This window comes from Camelus ferus, chromosome 16 (assembly GCF_009834535.1).
Source record: "Camelus ferus isolate YT-003-E chromosome 16, BCGSAC_Cfer_1.0, whole genome shotgun sequence".
Lineage (NCBI taxonomy): Eukaryota > Metazoa > Chordata > Mammalia > Artiodactyla > Camelidae > Camelus > Camelus ferus.
The window spans coordinates 21,506,820-21,529,735 of record NC_045711.1 but is presented as its reverse complement, the minus strand read 5'-3'; the positions used below and the strand labels follow the sequence as shown (position 1 = coordinate 21,529,735).

At 55.8% G+C, this 22,916-nt stretch overlaps 3 protein-coding genes across 18 annotated transcripts in view; 2 read left to right on the top strand and 1 right to left on the bottom strand.

The window, feature by feature from the left end:
• The window catches only part of RNF213 (ring finger protein 213), a 101,073-nt gene extending 81,230 nt beyond the window's left edge, over positions 1 to 19,843 (top strand). Inside the window, 21 exon segments of the mRNA XM_014550960.2 lie at positions 65 to 266; positions 489 to 679; positions 1,491 to 1,613; positions 2,406 to 2,516; positions 3,281 to 3,520; positions 3,845 to 3,926; positions 4,690 to 4,724; positions 6,004 to 6,098; positions 7,850 to 8,009; positions 8,574 to 8,742; positions 10,110 to 10,201; positions 10,772 to 11,020; positions 12,109 to 12,241; positions 12,617 to 12,700; positions 13,053 to 13,233; positions 13,513 to 13,714; positions 14,811 to 14,888; positions 15,690 to 15,884; positions 16,274 to 16,363; positions 16,481 to 16,659; positions 17,943 to 19,843. Of these exon segments, the coding sequence (XP_014406446.2) occupies positions 65 to 266; positions 489 to 679; positions 1,491 to 1,613; positions 2,406 to 2,516; positions 3,281 to 3,520; positions 3,845 to 3,926; positions 4,690 to 4,724; positions 6,004 to 6,098; positions 7,850 to 8,009; positions 8,574 to 8,742; positions 10,110 to 10,201; positions 10,772 to 11,020; positions 12,109 to 12,241; positions 12,617 to 12,700; positions 13,053 to 13,233; positions 13,513 to 13,714; positions 14,811 to 14,888; positions 15,690 to 15,884; positions 16,274 to 16,363; positions 16,481 to 16,659; positions 17,943 to 18,099 (3,048 nt within the window). The 3' untranslated portion in view covers positions 18,100 to 19,843.
• On the bottom strand, positions 10,197 to 22,575 carry LOC116656701 (glyceraldehyde-3-phosphate dehydrogenase, testis-specific-like). 3 transcript variants are annotated; one of them, XM_032456651.1, is made up of 3 exons: positions 22,309 to 22,575; positions 19,813 to 19,938; positions 10,197 to 10,600 (listed from the first exon to the last, which is right to left on the bottom strand). In XM_032456651.1, exons 1-3 carry the CDS (start codon positions 22,553 to 22,555, stop codon positions 10,428 to 10,430), a joined length of 546 nt encoding a protein of 181 aa, XP_032312542.1. In that variant the 5' UTR covers positions 22,556 to 22,575; the 3' UTR covers positions 10,197 to 10,427. The 3 variants fall into 3 exon arrangements, 2 of the variants coding, with proteins under 2 accessions (XP_032312542.1, XP_032312543.1); XR_004311593.1 differs by lacking the exons at positions 19,813 to 19,938; positions 22,309 to 22,575 and adding an exon at positions 16,452 to 16,590; XM_032456652.1 differs by lacking the exon at positions 19,813 to 19,938.
• Positions 22,563 to 22,916, top strand: part of ENDOV (endonuclease V) — a 91,918-nt gene continuing 91,564 nt past the window's right edge. For 13 of the 14 annotated variants that reach the window (XR_004311592.1, XM_032456634.1, XM_032456635.1 and 10 more), the window contains exon 1: positions 22,563 to 22,714. Coding sequence is in view for 12 of the 14 variants with exons in the window: in XM_032456634.1 (XP_032312525.1) it covers positions 22,581 to 22,714 (134 nt within the window). In the remaining 2 variants the exon portion in view is untranslated. The remainder of the gene's footprint in view (positions 22,715 to 22,916) is intronic. The other variant, XM_032456646.1, reaches the window with a different exon arrangement.

Sequence of the window (22,916 nt, the reverse complement as noted above, 5' to 3'; positions counted from 1 at the left end):
GAAGGTGGGGGGCGCGCATGTTGAAAGGAGTGCTGTTCTGTCTGTCCGGCTCTTCGTTCCCTAGGACTCCATGCGTGAGAAGATTAACGCCTCCTCCGTGGAGGGGGAGCTGAAACACCTAAGAGAGGAAGGCCAGTTCCTTAGGGCGTGCTCGCTGGCGCGGCGCGGCCCCGAGGCCTCGGTGGAGCTCCTGCAGGAGGTGGCCCGCGTCCGCCTCTGCCTCGACGCGGCGTCCGATATCCTCTCAGAGCTTCGGGACGGCTCAGGCAGGTCTTCTTCCCAGCGTTTCCTGACCTCGGGCGGGGAGCCCCCACGATGTAGACGCTCGGGAAGCATGGGAAGCGGGTACTCAGAAAAGTGCTGGTCTGCACCACGCCCCCTCCGAGATTGGTTCTCTGACCGTGAGCGCCCGAAGGGCAGCCCCCGCCCGGGACCGCGGACGAGCGAGCGCTGCCAGCCATCGTCGCCCTCTCCCCTTGGCTCTGCAGAGATCTTGGCGGAGAAGCAGCACTTCCTGCGGCAGGTTGAGCACTTCTGCGCCCGGGTCCACAACGACTGGCTCCGGGTGTACCTGGTGAGGAAGCTCACCAGCCAGCAGGGCATGGAGTTTGTGCAGAGCCTCTCCGGGCAGGGCCACCCGGCCCACTGGGTGTTTCCCAGGGAGGTCATCGAACAGCAGGTGAGACGCTCGGCCCAGGCAGCCCGGGCGCTGACCCGGCTCCATGGCTCACCCCCCCCCCCCCCCGGGAGCCAGCTGCTCCGTCCTGGCCGTGGCCCAGGAAAGTGCGCACGTCTGGTCTGGCCTGGTCCTTCGTCTCTGAGCTTCAGTTAAGGGACCCCGCCTGTGACCCCGCTTAGACCACCTGCCCAGGGGAAAGACGTGCGTGTGTGTGTCTTTCCGTTTGGTCTTGGACCTGCAAAGCTTCTGATCGCACTTGACACAGGGAAAGCAAAAGAACGGTTCTGTGGCTTTTGCTCTCAGCAAATTAAATAAAAGCTATTCCGCTCGCCAAATGACCCTTTTTTATCCTCAGCAGCAGAGACAGGAAAGAAGGACTAAGCTGCGGTCGTTTTGGCCTCATTGCTGCTCAGTGGTCCTTCCCTGGTGCTCAGAAGTGAAGGAAATCTTACCGTCCTGGGGTTACAAAAATGGCACTAAAAATCCTGGCTTTTCCCTGCATGTGGAGCTTAGGGCTGGTGTGCTGAAGTCCCCTGGCCTCTGGTGCTCTGCTCTTAGGCCAGAAGCGAAGCAGCTGCAAGGTTAGGCGGCCCCTTCCTCCTCCAGGTTTTCCCCACCCTCCCCTCTTCATCCAGCAAGGAGCGAACGCTTCTCAAACACGTGCCTCAGGCCGGGCCAGGAATCCCCGTTCAGCTGCCTTCAGACCCCTAAGAATTACCTGGTTGTCATTAGAGAGTTTTCTGTACCTGTCAAGAAGCTCTTTGCTAAGCAGTGACCATTGTGATTCGCCCCTGTGTTCCTGGGGTCGCAGAAGGATCACCCAAGCCAGATGGACCGGTACCTGGTGCACGGCGAAGACTACAAGGCTCTTCGTGACGCAGTGGGCAAAGCCTTCCTCGAGAGCAAGCCCCTGGCTGTGGAGACCGCTCTGGAGGTAGGATGGGCTGGGGGTGTCTCTCCCCACAGTGGCCCCTCAGAGCCTGTGTCCTGTCTGGCTGCTGTCAAGTGATGCAGCGGACGGGGCCCCGTGACTGACATGCTGCGTTGGGAGTCCTGTGCCCGGGGCTGGTGGGCTCGCCGGGCAAACAGAGCAGCAGCGGTCGACTCCAGTTACTGGCCCACCGAGGCCACCAGCCGCTCCCTCCTGACTTATCTGTGTCTGCTGCCTCCTTTGAGACCCTGCTGAAAAACTGCTTCCTCCACGATCTCCCTGCTGTGAGACGTGCTGGCCCAGAAGACGAAATTCGTACCTGTGTAGATTCTAATTACCTGTGGACTTGGGCGTGTGTTTATCGTAACAAAGACGCAGGGCTTTAGAATCCCATCTCTTCCGTTGTTCTGGCCTTGTCTCCTCTGTGAGTCCTCGTTTGCCCTGGCAGTTTGCCGGGAGAAGAGGACGTAAACGTCTTGCCTCCGCTCAGGGGAGGTCCCCAGGACCAGTGACATGGTCAGAAAGAGAGCAGGTGGTGGTCTCTGTTACTTCTGTCGTAAGCTATCTGATGCATGTGCGTCGGGTTTAATATGAGAATGTTTATGAACAGCTGTTTGCCAGAAGAGGCCCTGGAGGTGCAGGTCCCGGGTGTCCGGGGCCTTGGGGAGGGCTCCCTCACCCTCCACGGCCTGAGGGCTGAGCTCCGTCCACAGTCACCTGCGAAGCACAGGGACTCCGGCCCTGAGCTGGGCCTGCGTGATTCGTAAGTCTTGCCGGCTGTCCTTGCTTTTCCAGGCCTGCAGGACCTCCGCAACGCAGCGGGCCGTGCACTTGCTGTTAGCACTTTTTAGGGAGGTCACAACTTTATACAGATCCCGAAATCCGAACCTCCATCCTAAGCCGCAGGTGAGTTTCAACCTTCGGGGCTGTGTTCATAGTCTCATTATTTGAAGGGACTTTTTTTTTTTACACTTCAGTGACTTTTAAAGAAAACACCCAAAGTTGCACAAAATCACCACAGTCCAGTTTCAGGATATTTCCGTCATTTCAAGGCCATTTGCAGTCAGTCCTTCCCACCTTAAGCCCCAGGCAGGGACTTTTTTGAATAGAAGTAAAAATCACAGACATAAATTTTGCCTGTAATTCTTTACATCTGGGATGGGGGGTTCTCAACCTTCTTAAGTGGAGGAACTCTCTGTTTCACCCAGAACTTTGAGAAGTACTTAAAGACCTTAAAACTAAGGTCAAGAACGTAAGAGAATGTTTACCCGGGAAGGGAGTCTGCAGCCCAGGGGTGGAGCCCGGGCCTGGCAGGCACGAGGGCCTGTGTTCAGTGCCTACTGCTCCCTCTAGACATTAATACATAAACAAATCTACATCCCCCAAAATTAAATACATAAATAAAAATGTTTAAAAAGATAATGTTTCCCAAAATAGAATGATCAAAATTAGTGCTTGGGTATGTGTGGTTTCTGGGTCTGTAGGGGAGAGTTCTCTGGATGGGTTCCCTGCAAACGGTAATCAATCAACCATTTTATCCTTGATACGTGATAGGTATTTGGTGTCCAAATGCATGACTAGCTCAAGAGCAAACCTTTGCTTTTCTTTTGATAGTCACATAGTGTCCTTCTCTGATGTATTTTAATGTGAAAAACCCTTCTTCCTGCCAGCAATGTGAGGCTGTGAACCAAGTCATCGAGGAGAGCAAGGCCCTGCCTCCTGACGTCAGACGGTTTGCAACGCTGCTCGTGACCAATGGTCTGCCCCTGCTGAGGACAGGTCCCTGGGACGGCAGCCTGGAAGGGACGGTGACAGAAATGGCTGTTCATGTTGCAGTCATCCTTCTTTGTGGACACAACAAAGTGTTGGAACCCCTAAAGAATCTGGCCTTCTCCCCAGAAAACATGGTGGTAAGACTGGGCTAATGTCGCATCCACGTTCGCAGGAAACACTTTAGAGACCCAGCGGGTACCTTGCAAACTGTTAAACCTGTGTATCTCCTAGACCCTCCGTCTGCCTGTCTCACTCGACCCTTTAGTCCACAGCAGTGGTGAGCAGCTTGCCTTGCCCTTTGTTACTTTGTAGAGAGCTGTTCCGTGTTCTCCATAGAGAGATTTTGAGGTGAAGATGAAAGAAACTCAAGGTCGCCTTACTCGACGCCCCTTGTTGAGCAGGGACACCCAGTCGACATGCTCACTTGGCTGCAGCCAGCTCTGCTGTTTTTGGCTTTTCAGAATGCCTTTCTTCCAGCGATGCCGGAAGACTTGCTGGCTCAAGCTAAGAATTGGATACGGCAGGAAGGAGTCCAGTGGTACAGTAAGTGTTGCTCCGAGGTGGAACCCCACTCCTCTGGGCTTTGAAGGGCACCCTGAAACCACAGGAGACGCTGTCTCGTGCCGTCCCCTCCTGCCCTGGGTGCCTTTGCGGGAGGCGAACGGCTCGCAGGAGCCGCTGCTCTGCTGACTGTGGACGAGCCATGTCGTTTCTGTTCTTGGTCACAGGCAAGGGGTCCTGCAGGATGCACTTCTGTCCCTGGAACATGCCATCTGGGGAGAGGGGGGCACTAGTGACCACAGCAGGAGCTCAGTCTAGGGCCAGCTTGCAAGACAGCAAAGGTTGTGTCCCGAAGATCGTTCTTTTAGAAATGCAGAGCTGAAGGATAGAACAACATAAGCTGTGACGTTCTGTGAATTGTGCTGTGGCCTTGAGTAAAAAAAATCACCTTTGAAGACTAGTTTTTAAAGTTGTTATAAAACCTGCTCAGAGCAAAAGCGAACAAAACCCGCAGAGATTAGACGGAAAGGTGTAAACTGCTCCCCTCCCGGCCTCCACAGCCACCCCCGCTGTGAGCGTGCGGCCTCATTGCTCTCTGTGAAATTAAACTTGGAGACACTTTTCGCTGACGCCAGTGGAGCTGCGGGTCTGTGTCAAATAGCTAATGAGAAAACTAGCGAAGTCCAGGGTTTCTGGTAACGTGCTTGGAGCTTCGAGTCCGTGTCGCCTTTCGGTTTGCCCAGAGAGGAGGGACTTCGTGTCCCCTCTTAACCTCACTAGCCAACGTGTCTTGTTCTTCCCGCAGCATGTCCCAACGGCCACGCCTGTGCGGTGGGGGAGGTGAGTGTGGGGATTTGGGGGCAGGATTTTCGCGGGGCTTCAGGATGTGTGTTCCTCTGGGTCTGAGGGGACGGGGCTGTGGGACAGGAATATATGCAGGGCCTGGGCCTTTTGGGGAGAACCTCAGACTCGTTTTGAAGGATGTTCTAGGTATTTCAACGATACATTCAAGTGGTGCCAAGGGTTTCCAGCCAGGGTCTCTCAAGCTCAGCTCCGTGGGCGTAATGCCTTCTTGTGGGGCTGGCCTGGGTGTCGTTGTGGGTTTAGAGGCCTTCCTGGCCTCAGCTCACCAGATGGCCATAGCACCTGCTCTCTTCCCCAGTGCGACAAACGAAACCATCTCCAGACATTGCCCAAGGTCCCCTGGGAGGCAAAACTGCTGCAGGACAGGAGCCCCTGCCGGCCCTCCTTCCTGGCCACTGCAGCTCGGGGTCAGGGACGCAGGGCTTCCCGAGGTGACAGAGTGCTGGCTAGACTGTAGGTTGGATTCCTCACCCCCAGAGAAGATAGGGTCCAGACACCGAAGGCTAGGGCAAGCGAGACACCTGGCTTGTTCACGTCTGAATCCCAGAGCCTCTGGCCAGGGCCCCCGTAGCGTGGTCCGTTCGCGCTCAGAACAGGCTGAGTGAAAACACGTGAATGTTATTTACTACAGTAATTAAGAGGCGTGGGGGACAAACCTGGCGTGTGCCCTGTGCTCCAACCTCTGAGCACCACTCTCTTCCTTGTCCATGAGCTGGGAGTGAGATAGATTCTTCCCGAGACCGCTCCCCGGACCTGAAACTCTGTGGTCCGGGAACTGAGACGGGTTTGGTCAGTGATAGACTGTAATTCAGTGTATATAGTAGCGCACAATTTTAGTTTTTGAAAAATGGAAATTTGGAAGCAGTAAGTCGTATGATTACATTTTTTTTTAAGTAAAACAAAGTCCGAGTGGTATTAAGGAAAGCAGTTTGGAAGCCTCTGTAGTGTTCCTGGTGGTCGACAGTGAGGCACGGAGCCAGGTGTGACGGGCAGGGAACGGAAGACCACACTGAACGTGGGGAAGGGGGACTGAACTTTATATACTTGTAATGTGTCTATTTGGGAATTAAACTGTCTTTTCCATTTAAAAAAAAAATTCTGTATTTGCCCACATACAGCGCAGTGGGCGCGGAGCGCCCGCGCTGCCTCCCGGGCTCCCGCGGCCCCGCTCGGCGTGGCAGGCACTAGCTGGGGGGCGGCGCGCCTGCGCGGAGGCGCCTGCCGGGCTGAGCGGGGCTGTCTGTGTCCGTCCTAGTGCGGCTTGCCGATGGAGCAGAGTTTCTGTGTCGACTGCGGCGTTCTCATCGGAGGGATAAATCACACAGCACAGGCTGGATTTCACAAGATCCAGTATGTAAAATTCCATTCCTTTCTGGGTCTTCAAACCCTGGGCTTTGGGGCTGTTTCTCGTCCAGCTGAGGATTCAGCACCGAGGACAGCACCGGGGACTGCACGCCTGGACCTGAGTCCTGTGGGATGTCGGCGTCGGGGTCCCTGCCGTCACCCGGGAAAGAGCAGGTTGTGATCTGCCGTTGGCTAGCTGGGCTGTTGATGCAGAGCAGACCACACATTAATACTTATTAATGTTAACACGTACGTGAATTCCAATGTCTTCCGTTTGAACCTGGGGCACGACCCCTGTAGAAATACGCTTGAGGGGGGAGGGGGGAGCTCAGCGGCAGAGCGCATGCTGCATGCACGAGGTCCTGGGTTCAGTCCCCAGCACCTCCATAATAAGTAAAGAAACCTAATTTACCCCCTGCCGTTAAAAAGTAAAAAAAAATAAAAACATTTAAAAAGAGAAATAGGCTTGACACAAACAGGTGATCAGATTCAGACGGATATTTAAGGCTGTCCCTTGTGAACTCTTAGCTTCCTGTTTTTAGGAGGAGATACAGTCAGCCTTATCAGGGACTTCAGAATCCAGCTAAAACTCTGAGCTCATAACTCCACACTTGCTCATGAGCCGAGTGTGGTTACAGCGGCTCCCTGAAGTGTGGGAGCTGGGGCCTCTCTATGGTCCTCCCATCTTCTGGCTATTTTGATGATGTCGCAGTTTAAAGCATTCTAACCTGTTACCTCCATAAACTGTTAGAATGTTCTGGAATCTCCACTATCTTTGCAGCTGAGCATGTCTGTCACACTGCACCTCCCATCTGGGTGTGATACCAAATCCCCTGCTGGAGCTTGGGTCCCAGGGTTTGATGTGGGACAGTGCGAGCGGTGTGTGCAGCCCCCCATGTTGGTGTCCACTGTCCCCCAACCCTGGCTGTCCTCCGCCTGCCTGCTCCTCTCCCCACGGTGACTCTGGAAGAAGCAGGTCCAGGAGCAGCACAAACAGCCAGGACTTTTAAGCTTCCAAGTCGTTTTATTTATTTTTCGTTACAGTAGAGCTGAGGAACAGTATTATGTAAGCTTAGGTGTACAGCATGGTGACGCCCAGGTTTAATGTTTACTCTCCACATCGTTACTGTAAAGCACTGGCTGTGCTCCCTGTGCTGGACGGTGTGTCCTTGTGGCTTATTTTAAACATACTAGTTTGCACCTCTTAACCCCCTGCCCCCGTACTGCCCCCTCCCCACTGGTCACCAGCAGTCCCACAAACAGACTCTTTACACAGAGGAAGTTGTGGGCTTGGGGCCAGCCCCAAAGGGCAGTCAGTAAGGAAGAAGAACGTAGAGAGCAAACTTAGGGCTACTCGGCGGGAAAGGGGTGGGAAAGGATAAACTGGGAGTCTGAGGTTTGCAGTACTGCCGGCTTTATATAAAACAGACAACGACAGGTTTACACTGCAGAGCACGGGAGCAATATTAGTATCTTGTCGAGACCCATAATGAGAGAGAATGTGAAGACAAGTACCCGTATGTGTGTGTGTGACTGAAACACGACGCTGTGCCCCGGAAACCGACACAGCGCTGTGCCTGACTGTCCTTCAACAGCAAGAAAGGAAAGGGCTCTTAGGAAAGTGGTCTGGGCTTAGTCGAGTAAGTAACTTTTTACATTGTTTTCTTCAAAAGTGTGAACCTGGTCCCCAGGTCCTAAGAATCAGAGGGGCAGTGGCCATCCTCAGCCTTCACCCTGTCTTCCCTCGTCCTTTCCAGAAACAACAGGGACAGAACTCAGACTGGCCACGTGCTGGGAAGCCCGCCGCCCAGAGGCGTGGCCGTGGTGTCTGACCGAGCGCTGTCCCCAGTGGTCTTCCTTCTCATCCGGCTACTCATGCATTTGGCCATGCTTCTGGGAGCCTCCCGCAACCCCCGGGTACAGCATTGTGCTGCCCGACTGCGAATTCAGTTCCTACGGTAGTTTTCACACAGTTGAGTCCTTGCATTTCGAATATGTCACTGTTACCTAATCCACAATGTAGCACAAAGTTCACGGGTCCTAAAACTTCCCACTGTGGCCTGTCTGTGGTGGGGCGGGGGACCGCCCATCCCGTTATGTAAAGTCCGTTATTAATGGGCAGCTCTGGTCTCCAGTCTGCACTTGGGCGTGCAGAGGCTGAAGTACCGTCACGGCAGCCGTGTCTGTGCAGCGCGCCATGTGTCCCTTACGTTACTGAGCCGTGAGGGCACAGGGTCAGGCTTTGGAAGTTCTGTGTTTCATGCTGATGGTCCAGAAGGCAGTCGTTTTCAGACCGCCGTCACTTCCTCTCCTTCTGTCGCCTCTGCTTGTCTGAATCCTGCCGACGTCCCTCGGTGAACGGCGTGTTTAGAAACTGTGCTCTGGCTCGGGGCTGGTTCTTCACCCCTCCTGACTGTCCCGCACTCACCGTCTCCTCCGCAAGCAAGATCTCGCGTGACACCTTGTCGCCTCGCCCCACAGGCTCTGAGGAACATCATCAAGCCTCCGGTGGAGGATCCCGCGGAGTTTCTGCAGCAGCATATCCAGCGGGACCTGGAGCAGCTCATAAAGACGCTGGGAAAGAGCGCGGACGACGCCACCAGTGTGGTGCACCTGGTCCTGCGCAGCCTCCTCAGGGAGCCGCACCAGGGTGAGGACGCGGGCGGTGCTGGGTGCGGGTGGCGGGCGGCGCGGGGCGCAGCTGCAGGGAAAGCAGAGATGGGGGGAGCAGCAAGACGCGCACCTGCCGGCGGGCGGGGGAGGGGACGGCCCACCTTTCCCTTCTCCCGCTGCTGGGTTTGCGCCCCGTGTTAAATGCGCACGCGCTGGGGAGGCTTTGCAGTTTCAGAAGTCAGCCTTGGACGCAGCTCACCCACCGTCTGGGGAGCGCGCAGCGCCCAGCACAGGCGCGTGTGTTAGAGAAACGCCGCCACCAAAGCCCCTGATGTTTGACCGTTGCTTGGAGTTTGTTCTCTTTCCACGCCTGTCCCGCTGGAAGTTGGGGGAGGGGCGGCGTAGCATCTACTTTTCCTAAAAAAGCCCTGCGGGCTGGGCTGACTTCTTACGTTTACACGTCCACAATCTGTCACGTGGAAAAGGGGGCTACCCACGATTACATTCCCTGGACTCATTTTTCTGTTCTAAAATTTTAAATTCATGCAGAAAGGAAAGGTCTGTAAGGCAAGTTAGTAGGTTTATTTCTTTTTTTAAGGTTTTAAAAAAAAAAGTTGGGGGGGAGGAGGTAATTAAGTTTATTATTATTTTTTTTTTTGACAGACAAACTGGGGATTGAACCCAGGACCTCATGCTTGCTAATAAGCACGTGCCCTACTGCGGGGCTATACCCTCCGCACAGGAGGTTTATTTCTGAGTGGCAGGATTTAAAACAGCTTTATTTTCTTTTTGCTTATCTGCAAAAATCTTTTAAAATTTCCTCCGTAATGACAATGTCATTTAAAATAATAGTAGCGATAAAGCGTCCTGCCCCGTGACAAGGAAACCCATCCCCGTGTCAGGTGTTTCTCTGCCAGAAGCCAACATCAGTGTATACTTCCTATTTAGCAAAATCTGGCTGTATTTTAAGCCTCTCATTCTGGTGTGGTTTCAGCTACGTAAGCACACTCCATACCCTGCCGACAAGGTGGCCGGGTTCTAGAAGCAGGCTGACCATTTCCACGGGCTTCCGCGGGGCCCCACCTCCGTCCGCGAGCTGGGGGCAGCGGCTGAGACGGTCGCCGACAGCCAGCCCGGCTTCTGTATTTTGCCCCTGGGCTGCTTCTGATTTAAAGTAATGTCCTTCTAGTAATTTTGTTCAGGACCATAAAATGACAGCTACGCGGGTTAGAGCTCTTAGAGTTCAAAGCACCTTCACGAAGGGTGACGCTCAGGTCGACGCAGGAAGGTAGAACCACCCTCCCCCACAAATAGGAGCATCATTTCAGTTCACGCTGTATTCACTGTGCGTGTAGACTGCTGGTTTTTTTCCTCCTTGAGTAACCCACACATTTTCCTTCGTAGGACATTTAAATTTTGATGCAATATTGTCAACCAAAGAAAGGAGGAACCGCTGGGAGAAGGCAGCCGAGGCCGTCATTCTGCCTGAACTGGAGGTGAGAGCTGCATGGTTATGGCCTCGGGCTGCTTCGTCTGGGACAGTGCGGGCGGCGTCCTGGGCCTCTGCTGGGTGCTCGGGCCACTGCCCCTTCTGGAAACGTCCCTTAGTGCGGCCGTCCGCTGGGCCACAGATTTAGGTCTTCTCTGCCCGGCCACCCCACCCTCCTGTTGACCCCCCGTCCTCTCCCCTCATGGGGCTGGTCGGGGTGGCAGGCTGAAGAATTACTGGGAATCCAGAGAGTCTGGGCGGTATTTACAGCAGGACGTGAGAGCAGGGGGCAGAGACGTAAACTCTCCGTCAGACGAGATGTTACTGAGGGCGAGGAAGCCCGCCAGAAGGCAGAAGTCAGCGAGGAAACTGGTGATGAAATGTCGGTCTCTGGGACTCATTCTATCTGGGGAGACAAACACATACAAATTAGGAACATGTAAATTATAATAAACGATAGCAAACGTGAATATTTGATCACGGGGCTCCCGAATCCACCCCCTGCTGAGGGCACGCAGTGCCCAGCCTGTTTGCTGTAGCTTCTCACATCCAGAGCCCACGTCGCTTTCCTCCCCAGCGTCTGGACCAGACCCTCCTGGCGGTGAACACGCGCATCAGCCGAGACGAGCGCATCAGTTCCAACCCCGTGGCCAAGATCGTGTACGGTGACCCGGCGGCCTTCCTGCCCCACCTGCCCCAGAGCACGGTTCACTGCTCTAGGATGTGGAGCTGCAGGAACAGGGTCACCATCGAGTACCTCCAGCACGTCGTGGAGCAGAAAAACGGCAAGGAGACAGTGCCTGTCCTCTGGAGGTTCCTGCAAAAGGTGAGGCTGCTTCGCCGAGACCGCCACCCACATGTCCCCGGGGGCCTGAAGGACCCACTCTTGCTCAGTCTCACCAGTCCTGGGGATGGGGCAGCCAGCAGACTGCTTTATCCGATTGTGGAACGGAATGTCTTCGGCAGACGACTTGGGTAGAGCAGAGATCTCCAAGCACATCAGTCTGTACGAGCCTCCGACGAAACGCACACTTGAGCTGGGATTAGCGGGAATCCGGAAAGAATCCAAGGGCAAGGAGGGCGTCCCCCAGTCACTCCGCAGGGAAGGACAGGCTGAAACGCTTTCCTGGCTCTGTCTGTTCATCCTCATCCCCGAAGTGCCTGGAGCGGCCAGTCACCAAGGAGTGTCTGTTCAGTGAAAGAACAGTTCACTGTCTGTTCAGACAGACAAACAGAGGGTCTTCCCTGCTCCTGAGCCACTCAGAGCGCTCGTGGCGGTGAGACTGAAGGCAGGGAGGAGTGTGGTGTGCGTCGCACCTTTTAGAACCGGAATTCCACGTGGTTCCTGACATTAATCTGGTCCAGCTTCTCTTTCCTACAATAGGTCTTCTAATCATTTCCCCCATGGGTCAGTGTTTGCAGTCTAGCCAGAAGTAAGATGATTTCAGAAATTCCTGTGGGTCAGCGAAGGGAAATGAATTTGCGGTAGGGAGGCCGTTGGGTCAGTCCTGTGACCTCTCACCGATGCGCACAGAGCGGCGCCGAGCCCCGCCAGCCGCGCGGCCTCCTGCTCCGAGCAGCCGCTCCACCCCCGCCCGCCGCCGGGCCCCAGGGGCTGCTTTCTTTCATCAGCTCTTGGCAGACACATCTGTTGTGTCAGCCCCGCGGTTCACTCCCCAAGCCCCAGCGTGCAGAACGCGGGCCAGCATGCTGCACGCGGTTGCTGGGCACTTGCTGGAAGAACCGTGTGGCCTTTTCCCCCTTCTCAAGTTCCACCACGTGTCATCACATAAAACGGCACGTTGACCAGAGTGAAGTATGAACACACGTGCTGAGCCAGCCCCGGAGTCTGCTTCCCCAACATCGCTTTCTGGGTAAACTATAAAGCGTTCCTGGTGGTCTCCCCTTTCCTAGGAAGCAGAACTGAGACTGGTGAAGTTCCTGCCTGAGATTCTGGCCCTGCAGAGGAACCTAGTGAAACAGTTCCAGAACGTTTCCGAGGTTGAATTCAAGTCCATCAGAAGCTTCGTTAGCAGCCACAGCTCAGGTAGGGCTCTGACGGGGTCAGGGCTGTACGTGTCGTGGTTCCAGCATGAGGGCTCTGGTTCAGGGCTGGTGGGTGCCCTGTACCCTAAGCTTGTAGCACTAAATCAAACCTGTGAGTCCCCAGGACCCATTAGAAGACTTTGCTGCAGCTGACACGCTCTCTCCGGCTCCTCAAAGTCAGCTTTAGTTGAAACTGCGTTTAGAACCTGTCGGTGATGCTGGGAAAGTGCAGGGTGGAGGTCCTTCTAAGGAGCGGGTTGCTCCCTTGGTGTCACCCCGGGGCCGGTGTCACCGTGGGGCCAGTGTTATCCCGGGGTGGGTGTTACCCCGGAGCCGGTGTTACTAGGGGGCCCTCACCATGCATCTTGTCTGACAGATGGGCTGAGGGAGTTATTGCTGAAGAGAATCACTGCCTTTCTGTCGACATGGAACAAACTGAGGAGATCGCTGGAGACCAACGGTAAGTGTCAGCCCTCCCGCCCCCAGCGTTCCGGGGCAGCCCGTCCGCGGCCTCTCCTGTCCAGCCAGCTCTGCCCGTCCTGTGACTGCCGCTGCCCGGCCGTGTGTGTGTAGCCCCAACCCTGCAGACTCCTGGCGCAGGTGTCTGGGATGAGTGAAGTATCAGGGAAAGCACACCCTCAGTCTCCCTGAATCTACAAATCAGAAAGGAGCTGAGAACATTTGAAACTTGCCCACATGTACAAGAGATGGGGTGGGGCGGCTCAGAGCACCCCAGTTCCAGCTCTGCTCTGTGGGGGTGGCTCCCCCCTGAGGCAGGGCAGCAGCAGCCGGAGACGCGTGTCTGTCTGCAGGGGAGATCAAGCTCCCTAAGGACTACTGCGCGTCCGACCTGGACCTGGACACGGACTTCGAAGTCGTTCTGCCACGTCGCCGGGGCCGGGGCCTCTGTGCCACCGCCCTGGTCAGCTACTTGATTAACCTGCACAACGAAATGGTCTACGCGATGGAGAATTTCTCCAAGGAAGACAGCAGGTGGGTGCGCAGGCCCGTGGCGGGGGGGCCCTGTCCGCCCAGGAAGTCATTCCGGGGCAGCACAAGCAGGGAAGCAGGGTCCCCAGGCCCGGGGGCAGCGAGCCGGGCTTCAGGTCCCCCTGGACAGATCCCCTCGGCCACGTTCACGAGCGTCACGGGTTCGCGTATCCCTTCACCTGAGCAGCCGGCAGCAGCGTCACACGGGGGCTGGCTCCGTGGCGCTGGGCCACACGCACCTGACTGGGGGCTGAGTGCTGTCTGTCTGTCTGTCTGTTCCAGCTACTCCGTCGATGCCTCCGAGGTCACCGACCTGCACGTCATCAGCTACGACGTGGAGCGGGACCTGACCCCGCTGATCCTCTCCAACTGCCAGTACCACGTGCAGGAGGGCGGGGAGACCTTGCAGGAGTTCGACCTGGAGAAGATCCAGCGCCAGGTCACCAGCCGCTTCCTCCAGGGCAAGCCCCGGCTGACCCTCAAGGTGAGGCTGAGCCGCTGCTGTTTGTGTGGTCGGTGCATCTGTTTGCAGGTTTCCCCGAGGGTGGCTTTGATCACAGCGGTTTCAAAGTGAGGAGGGACCATCTGGACCCTTGGTCCACAGCCCCGATGCCGTCTGGGCTGATAGCCCCGGGGCTGTCTCTACCTCTGGACCCACCCCCAGTACCCGAACGGTGTTTGTGTGTCTGATGGGCTCGGCGTCCAATTCTCTGCCACGGTTAATGGCGCCGCCAACCACCCGCGAGAAACTGCATTATTTTCCCCCTTCCCTGTAGTCTCCACACATGCCCTGTCATCCACACCGTCAGGCGCCCCGTTTAACTCCCAGGGCCCCCTGCTCAAGTTCCAAGCAACTGTCCTGAAGTTGCGCCACCGCGGTGGCTCCCACCCAGCCCCACCTCCAAATCTCTGACATCCAGACCTGCTGCCCATCACCCTGTCGGACCCCCCAATGCGCAGCCCACTGCTCGTGGAAAAAGCCTACACTTTGTCTGGCACAGAAGGCCCTGTGGCCTGTCCCGGCCCTGCCTCTGGCCACCTCCCCATAGTGAATCCCGCGGCCTCTCACACGGGGTCACCCGAACGCACCACGCATGGCCACGTCTGTTCTTTACCTGGGCTGCACTGGCTCCTCCCAGGCCCAGTCCCGGGCTGGTCCGTGGGTGTGCTTCTGCGCCTTCCCTGCCCGCAGTGAGGCTGTGAACTGCTGGAGCCCAAGGCTGGTGTGGACACACTCTGCTTCCCCTGTTGTCAGCAGGGTGCCCCTTGGTCCTGCTCTGTGCTCAGCGCACCAGTGGGACGTACTCACTTCCTGCTCCCCCGGCAGGCCGCGGGCGACAGTATTCCGCGTGACTACCTGCTGGGCCACGGAGGCCAGGCTGTGTTCCTCGTGCCATCGTTTCCACAGATTGTGGGTTAGACACAGACCACAAGTCACGTGGGGACAGAGCGGCCTGCTTTGCCTGGTGACAGGCCGAGTAGCTGGGACTGCAGTTGAGTCTCTGCTCCAGCATGTGTTTGTCATCAGGTGGACACCTCCAGTGTGGGCTCCGTCCAGAGATGTTTCTTTTTCATTCCAGGGAATACCCACGCTGGTGTGCAGACGGGACTGGAACTACGAACACCTCTTTGTGGACATCCAGAACAAGATCCCACAGGTGATGGCGATCAGCCTTGTCAGTGCGCGTGCATGTGTCTCAGAGTGTTCGGGCTGTGCCACCCTCCCTCTAGCCGTTTGCCGAGAGCACCAAAGAGTTTCAGGGCCTCCTATGTTCCCCGAGCCCAGCGCACCTTCCAAAGGGCAGGCCAGCACAAGTGTTCTCGTGGAGGATAAACACATGGGAACCTTGCGGTGGCAGCTATTTAGCGATGGTGTCATGGCCGTCATGCTGGTGCAGAACATCCAGCACTTGTTCCTGCATTTCTGGTTTGCCTGCATTGGATGTGTGTGGGGGGTGTTGAGGTGTGATGTGTCTGTGTGTCGGCATGGATGTCCTCACAGCTTGTTCATTTTTTAGTTGAAGTGTAGTCAGTTACAGTGTGTCAATTTCTGCACAATGTCCCAGTCGTGCATGTACGTACGTGCATTCGTTTTCATCTTCTTTTTCATTAAAGGTTAGACAGGATATTGAATAAAGTTTCCTGTGCTATATAGAAGTTTATTTTTTATCTATTTTTGTATATAGTGGTTATGATTTGCAAAGCTCAAACTCCCAGATTTATCCCTTCCTGCCCCCTTTCCCCCTCACACCTTGTCCTGAGGATTCAGTGAGTTCACATCTATTTCTGTAAAACACCTGGACACTGTTGACCTTAGCAAGCACGCCGTGTTGACTGCTGTTTTTCCGAGAGCCAGTCCCAACCCATGGCTTTGGCTGGCAGCAGGTGAGGGCTCTTATCAGGCAGTGATGCACGAGTAGCCCCAACCTTGGACCCCTGTCCTGCCTTCGACCTCCTAGGACCCCCTCCCCAACACCGTCCTCAGCAACATCCGAGGACAGCTGCAGTCCTACAGCGATGCCTGTGAGGCTCTGTCCGCCGTAGAAGTCGCGCTGGGCTTCGTGAGCACGGCCGGCGGGGACCCCGACATGCACTTGAACGTGTATTTCCAAGACATGCTGCGGATGGGTGATCAGACCTCGCTGGTTTCCAAGGTGGGTCTCCTGCCTGGGAAGGAGACACTCCCCACTTCCTGCTGGGAATACCACCACCCAGGGAGCACCAATCTAGGCAGCCCCCTGAAAAGGAGGGGAGGCAAGGACACCCCTCCCCCAGCCAGTCAGGCTGTGTAAACAAAACACACAGGCGGGAAGGGAGCAGTGTGCTCGGAATGTGAGGGTCTAGACAGCGGGGCCGCCAGCATGCGGAGGCCTCTGCCGGCCAGCTGCACACCCGGGCGGACCCCAGGTGCTGCGGGGACCGGGGCAGGGAGACGAGGCAGGAGTGAGTGGATGGGGCAGAGGTGGCCTTCCTGGTGAGGGAGACGGAATCCCTGCAGGGGCGCAGAAACGGCACCTCTTCAGGAGTTCTGTTCCTCCTTCAGGCCTTAAACAGGTGCCAGCTGAAACACACCATCGCCCTCTGGCAGTTCCTCTCTGCCCACAAGTCTGAGCAACTGCTGCGACTGAAGAAGGTGGGTCCGCGCCGGGGAGCCGCCCACCTGCCTGCCTGCCCCTGGGCCCCGGGGAGCCGCCCGCCCACCTACCCCTCACCAGACTCACCTGCGTCATTTGTTCTCAATTCTTTCCAGGAGCCATTCGGGGACCTCATTCCAAGGTACGGAGTCGAGCTCAGCCCTGAACATGCGAAGCTGCTCAGCACCTTCCTAAACCAGACTGGCCTGGATGCCTTCCTCCTGGAGCTTCACGAGATGATGGTCCTGAAGCTGAAGACCCCACAGACGGCGGAGAGTTTCAGCCCTCAGTGGAGGTGCGGGCTGGGCCGGGCACACACCGGGCCTGCCGTCTCCCCGAGATCCCCACCCGCAGCAGAAGCCCTGCCCATCTTGCAGAGCTCGGTTTCCTGCTGTTTTATAAACCACAAAGGCACAGATTCCCGGGCGTGGAGTATAGCTCAGCGGTAGAGCACGTGCTGAGCACGCACAGGTCCTGGGTTCAACCCAGTGCCTCCGCTCAAAGAAATAGGCCTAGTCTCCGCCACAGTTAAAAAAGGTCACATATTCTCATTATGACAAGTGGATTTACTGTGTCAGCGAGACGTGTGTTTTGAATCTGGTAGGAAAGGCCACACCAGTGAGGACCGCAGGAGAACACCCAGCCCTGGACATTGCCCATCTGTTGTAATTTTGCCGACCTGATGGCCCAGAGATGGTGCCTCAGTTTCCCTCGGGTTTCCCATCTGCTAGTGAGGCTGAAGGTGTCCATCAGCCGTCCGTGCACCTCGCTCTGAGCTGCCTCTCCATGTCCTTTGATTATTTTTCCTTGGGGCTCTTGTCTTTTCTGAATTGTGGAAGATCACGGTTGGTCTTTTATCTCCTTGGTTACAAACGCTGCATCTTCATTTCATGAAGCCAATTCTGACAGAACCTTCCTGAGAGGAGTCTATAGGGAAATACAGATAAGGGTCCCACGGCCATAAACCACTCTCCCGTGCGCTTCCCTCGCGCTTTTATAGTTGTGTATGTCACATTCGTTTTGTTAGCCAGTTTGTTTTCGCGTGTGGCCTGAGGGAGGGATTTAACTTTGCTGGTTTTGTAAATAGTCGAACTCCAGCTTTTGCCACCAGCACGCTTCGTAACTTCTCTTCCTCCGCTACGCGCTGAGGCCTCGCGCCTGCACGTATTTATAGTCTTTGCACTCGTCGGTCTTTACGGCCTGGACTTCGAGTGCAGGCAAAAAGGATCCTTTTCCTAGAGAACTTATGACCTTCATCAAAACAAATCATGAAACTGGAATTCAAGCTTTTTTCGAATAGGGCGGCTTCGTTTTCTGGAGAGCAGGTGTGTTACTGTTACCAGACTGCCTAAGACCGCCTGAGCGCCCCTGATCCAGGCGAGCGCCGTCCTGCAGGGCGGGGCGCGGCAGGTGTGCGCCGGAACCTCGAGCCCCAGATTCTGGCGCCGGGTCAGCGACTCCGTGGGTGACGGACCTCGCGCTGCTCCCAGCGTTTCTGGCTGCAGCGAGCACATCGGGCGTGCTGCCGGCCCGACGTGGGAGACTGTCTAACGCTGCCTCTTGTTGCTTGCTTTTCAGCCTGAGAGACACTCTGGTGAGCTATATGGAGACTAAAGACAGTGAGGTTCTTCTGCCCGACGTGGAGTCTCAGTTCCCAGAAGAGATCCTGCTGTCCAGCTGTGTCTCCGTGTGGAAAATGGCAGCCGAGCTGAAATGGAACCGACAAACAAGATAGGACAGCGTCCTGTCCCTGCAGGGACCAGGGCAGGGGAGCTCTCCCCTCCTCCCGGCAGGAGGGGCTCCATCCTGGGCGGTCACCTTTGCTGTTGGCGTAGCACTCAACTCAGGACCCGCTGGCCGCTTTCTGAGAGACAGGCCGTTTCAGGAACGTCGGTAAATTCAGAAACTAACTCATCACATTCTGAAGAGTGTTCACTGGGAGGCAAGAGCTAAAGATTACATGAAACTGGAATGAACCACCATCCTCCATGTGCCAGGAGAGACCAAAACAGCCTCTCAGCTCCCTGGATAGGAGTGGTCTGTCTGAGACCTCCCAGCCTCTCAGCGTGCCCGTGCCCGGTCCCCAGTACCTAATTCCTCAGAGTTCACCTAGTAGGAGGGACAGGAAGTGGGGTTAAGTGATTTTTGCCTTTTTTTTTTTTCCTAATTTATTCTGCACTCACAGAAGAGTATCCGGCTTTCTTCTTACTTCCACTCCTTTAAATTCTGAGTGTTGTACATACATTTCTAGGCTTCCAAGTCATGAAAAAGTGCCAGCCTCTTCTGGTCTCCCCCCCCCCCCGTACGAGTCAGGGCATTCTGTGAGTGCCCAGGCCAAACCAGCCCGCCCTCACCCGTGCCCCTACACGGGTCACTGCCAAACGTCAAAGACCCAGAAGCTTTCGTTCTGAGGAGTCAAGGGTGCCGTGGGTGTCCTAGTCTCCTCCTCTACAAAGTGAAAGGGCTGGATTGAAGGCCAGCTCTCCTTCCTGTTCTAGCAAATTCTACATGAAAGTTTATCAGTGTAATGTTGGACCAAGGACACGGTTCCGGCATTCTGCCGAATGCACACGTGCTCTTGGTGTGCTCTGGACTCCCCCCGCTGCACAACTCTCTGGTCCTTTCTTTGGGTCTCAGCCAGGGCATACAAACGAGACTCAGAGACAACACAAAACCACTTAAGTTTCCAAAAAAGGAAAAAAAAAGAACAGTCAAGTCCCTGTGGCCTTGCGTTGCACTTCTCCCTAAAAGGGTCCTGTCTGTTTTTCAAAATCTACCTGCACACTCGTGACCTCTCTGGACTAATTCCTGCTCCCAGGTAGCCCGGCACTGGGACAGCAGTTGTTTACAAGCCAGAGGTGAATGTCTTTCATACACACTTTGAGTCGATGACTCGATCAACTTGAAATCGGGCCCATGGGGTGGTGGGAGCTACAGAAATAGAAGATGCCTGCCAGGGACACCCCACGCCCCTGCAGCGCCCCTGGGGGAGCTGCAGGAGAAGCCAGGCTCCGTTTTCATTATTTCCGTTTCTCTTCAGCGTGTTTGATGAAGGGGTCCAGGATTTTATACAACAGCCACTTGCGTTTAGTCACCTGTGATTACTGAGTCATTCTATGCAAAGCGCCCCCCCCCCAACCGGGTCGGCTTCCTGGATTTCGAGCTTCAGGGATGTGGGGGGAGGGGCTGCTTGCTCATTGCTTCAGCTGTGACACCTCAGCGCTGCCGCGGAGCTGGCCAGGCTGCGAAGACCTCGTTTGGGGGGAGGTTGGCGTGGTTGGGAGGTGCGGATTTTTTCCCCACTTTTATGGGTTTTTTTTTTTTGGATAAAGATATTTTGCTTTGTATGTGGTGCTTTCAAAGCACTAACTGTCATTAGGTAGCATTATCTTGTTTGTACAAAAATACACTGGCCTTGCCCAAGCGGATGTAAGTTTTATCGTCATACCTGTTTTAATAAACTGAGTTTTGCTGCTACAGGATCGTCTCTGGGGAGGAGACTTCACCGAGGCTTTGGGGAACGGTTTCGTTTGTGAAAATGTCCTTGCAGGGGGTATCCATGAAGTGGAAGGTTCTGGACAGAAAACGTACAGTCCGGTTTAAAACGTGACAGGGTAAACTTTTCCTCTGGAGAAAATGACAGCAGAGCTGAGGGCCCGGGGTGGAGTCTAACCCCCTGCCATCTCCAGGCTCAGGGCCAGAAGCTTAAGCCTGCGCCCCGGAAGGGCGTCCGCCCCTCCTGGCCTAACCTGGCTGTCCCGAGAGGTCACAGCCCTCCTGCTAAAGATGAGTAAGAGCTGACTGGCTGCCCATGGGTTGGGTTGTGGGATGGAGGAAACAGCTCCTCAGCAAGAAGAGCTAGAGACACGTGAACGAGAAACCGTAAGCTTCCGGCAGCCCCCTTCCATCTGAGTGGCAAAACACCGCTTTAGATGAGAGTTGCATTTTCTCTTCTAAAAAGAAAAGGCTCCTGGAGAGAAACCTATGGTCTGGAACAGAGAAGAGATGCTGCTTCACAGTGGAGATGCGTTCCCCGCCCCCGGCCATTCCCACAGTGTCCGCGTCAGGTCCACAGATCGTCCCCTCCTCAGCAGCTCCTCCCCAACCCGAGCCTCCCGTCCAGCCCCTCCTACAGCTCACGCTCCCTGGACGACGAGTGGACGTTTCCCTGCTGCAGTTCTTGCTTTAGGCCCGGGCGGAAGGTCACTAGGTTGGCGGTGGCTTAACCTGACGATCTTCCCAACTGACCCCGGTCTCCCCTTTAAGACCTTGCCCCGTGTGTCACTGGTGTGCCTCTCCTCAGCGGCTGTGGGGTTTCGCCGTCTGGTAACCGAGACAGTCAGGAGCTAGTCCAGTTAGTCCTTGGCTCAGGCAATTCCAACCTGGAAACAAACTTCCAGGGATAAACAATCATCGTGAAGAAAGGGCCTCACCGGAGAGGTAGAGCGCCCCATGTGCTGCCAACGGGCACCCCTCCAGCTCTGACTTCCTGTAAGGTCGCTGTGTCAGCTGGGAGAAGAAACCCTGAGGCCTTGAGCCGAGCGGCAGTTCCTCCAAGCCATGATTAGCATTTATATTGCTTTCTGCTCTGTCTAATCCCTCTGGTCACACTCAGTCCCGTTCTCAGGCATGATGAAGCCCGGTTCCAACTGGAAAAACCCCAGGAAAGGGCCTTCTCCCAAGAAAGCAAATGCTGACAAGACTCACACCTCATCAGACTGGAGTGTATTCTGGGGTAGCAGGACGCTGCTTCCTTGGGAGGAGCTGGAGTATTTCGGGAAGCCATCTGGGGCAAGAGCAGAGAGAAGCTGGAGGGGAAAGGGCCCAGCTGGAGCAGCCGGAAGCCGCCCCTGTGACTGCACGGCCCATGAAGACCTGCCTTGGCCCCTGCTCCCCCTCCCTCCGTGTTCCCTAGCGTTCCCTCCCCGTCACCACTGCCTATTCCCTGAAGCACAGCAGAACCTCAGCCCAGAGCACAGCTCCTTAACAGCCACCAACTTTGCCTCCATTTCCACAGGCCAGGGGGTGACTCCTGATTACCAAATCCGACGCTTCTGTGTCCTTCCTGCTGTGTAACATGACCAGGCAGGCCCAGGTGGACCCCAGAGTAAATCTTGGCTCTCACTCTATAACTCTCCCATGTGAAAGGTCCCCTCCCTGTACCAGAAGGGAGAGTTGAGGGCCTAGAAGGCGGTATAAGTAAACTCCAGTCTGTCTTCACCATTTACTGCCTGAAGCCCAAACCCCTCTGCCTTGTCAATTTTTCACGAATTCATTATTTCTTTTGTAACAGAGAAGAAAAACCTGACTCCGTGTAAGATCTATTCCTTTAGCTGTACCCTGTGAGCTCTGTTGTCTGTGCTGAGTCATGCTGGCTCTGCACCTTCTGTAAAAGAATGTTGCCTGTAGCCTGAAACATACAGGACAGCCCATTCTCCACACTCTGATCTTTAAGGTATTAAACTTTCCCATTCATACAGAGATTAAAAAGTTGCAGAACAGAAAATAACGATTGTCTTGCTGGAGGTTTATAGGAACATTGTGACCAGACCCACGTGGACAGCTGCAAGAACAAAGAATCCTGGCATGGAGAAGTTTGCAACAACCAGCCACAAACTGCACCCAACTCCATCCTTTAGTATAAAAGAAGCCTGAATTCTAACTTGGGTAAAACGGTTTTTTTAGGACACTAGTACACCATCTCCTCAGCCTGCTGGCTTTCCTAATAAAGAAATTCGCTATTCCTTGCCCCAACACCGCCTCTCTGGATTTTTTGGCCTGTCAGCCTGAGGAGCAGTATGAGCTCGGACTGGGTAACACTTTCTCTAAAACGAATTAAGCTTCCCACTGTGGTCACTTCTTGGTGTCTCCATTCTCCAGTGAAAGCTCCCCTGAACATGCAGAAATTCAATCAAATGTGTACACGTGCTTTTCTCCTGCAGACCTGCGTTTTTCAGTGCAACTTGCACACCCCGCCAGGGGCCCCGAAGCGGGACGACTTTCCTTCCTCGATGGCGGTGGGAAAGGCCGACTTGGACCCGCGGCGGCGGCGGCGGCGGCGGCGGCGGCGGCGGCGGCGGCGGCGGCGGCGGCGGCGGCGGCGGCGGCGGCGGCGGCGGCGGCGGCGGCGGCGGCGGCTCCTCCTCGGCGCGCCTCTCCAGCGGGGACCTCCGGCCACAAGGCGGCAGCATCCTGGGAGCCCCACCGAGCGCTGCCATGGCGACGGCGACGCCCGGCGCCTGCGCGCGGCGCTCCGGAAGTGACGCCACTGGAAGCGACGCTCAGGGCCGCGCCATGGCTGCTAAGGTGGCGACGAGACCGCCGGCGGAAACCCTGTCGCTCTGGAAACGGTAATGGGGCCGGGGGACGTGCAGGGTTCGGGGGCTGGAGCGACTCGGCTCTCCGCGGGCCTCGGGCCTCGTAACGCCCGGCTTTGGGGCCGCGGGGGCCGGAGCCCGCATCCGGCGTGCAGGCGAAAGGGCCTTCGGGAGTTGTGGCTTCCGGCCCCGCGTCCGGAGCTCCGGGGGGGGGGGGCGAAACAGCAGGGTCCCC

Coding starts and splice junctions, on each gene's coding strand:
- LOC116656701 (XM_032456651.1), bottom strand. CDS start 22,555: ATGCTGCCGCCTTGTGGCCGGAGGTCCCCGCTGGAGAGGCGCGCCGAG. Junction 19,939..22,308: donor AGTTGCACTGAAAAACGCAG/GTCTGCAGGAGA, acceptor TTTTCTGTCCAG/AACCTTCCACTTCATGGATA. Junction 10,601..19,812: donor AACTCAGTTTATTAAAACAG/GTATGACGATAA, acceptor TTGTCTCCCCAG/ATAGAATGAGTCCCAGAGAC.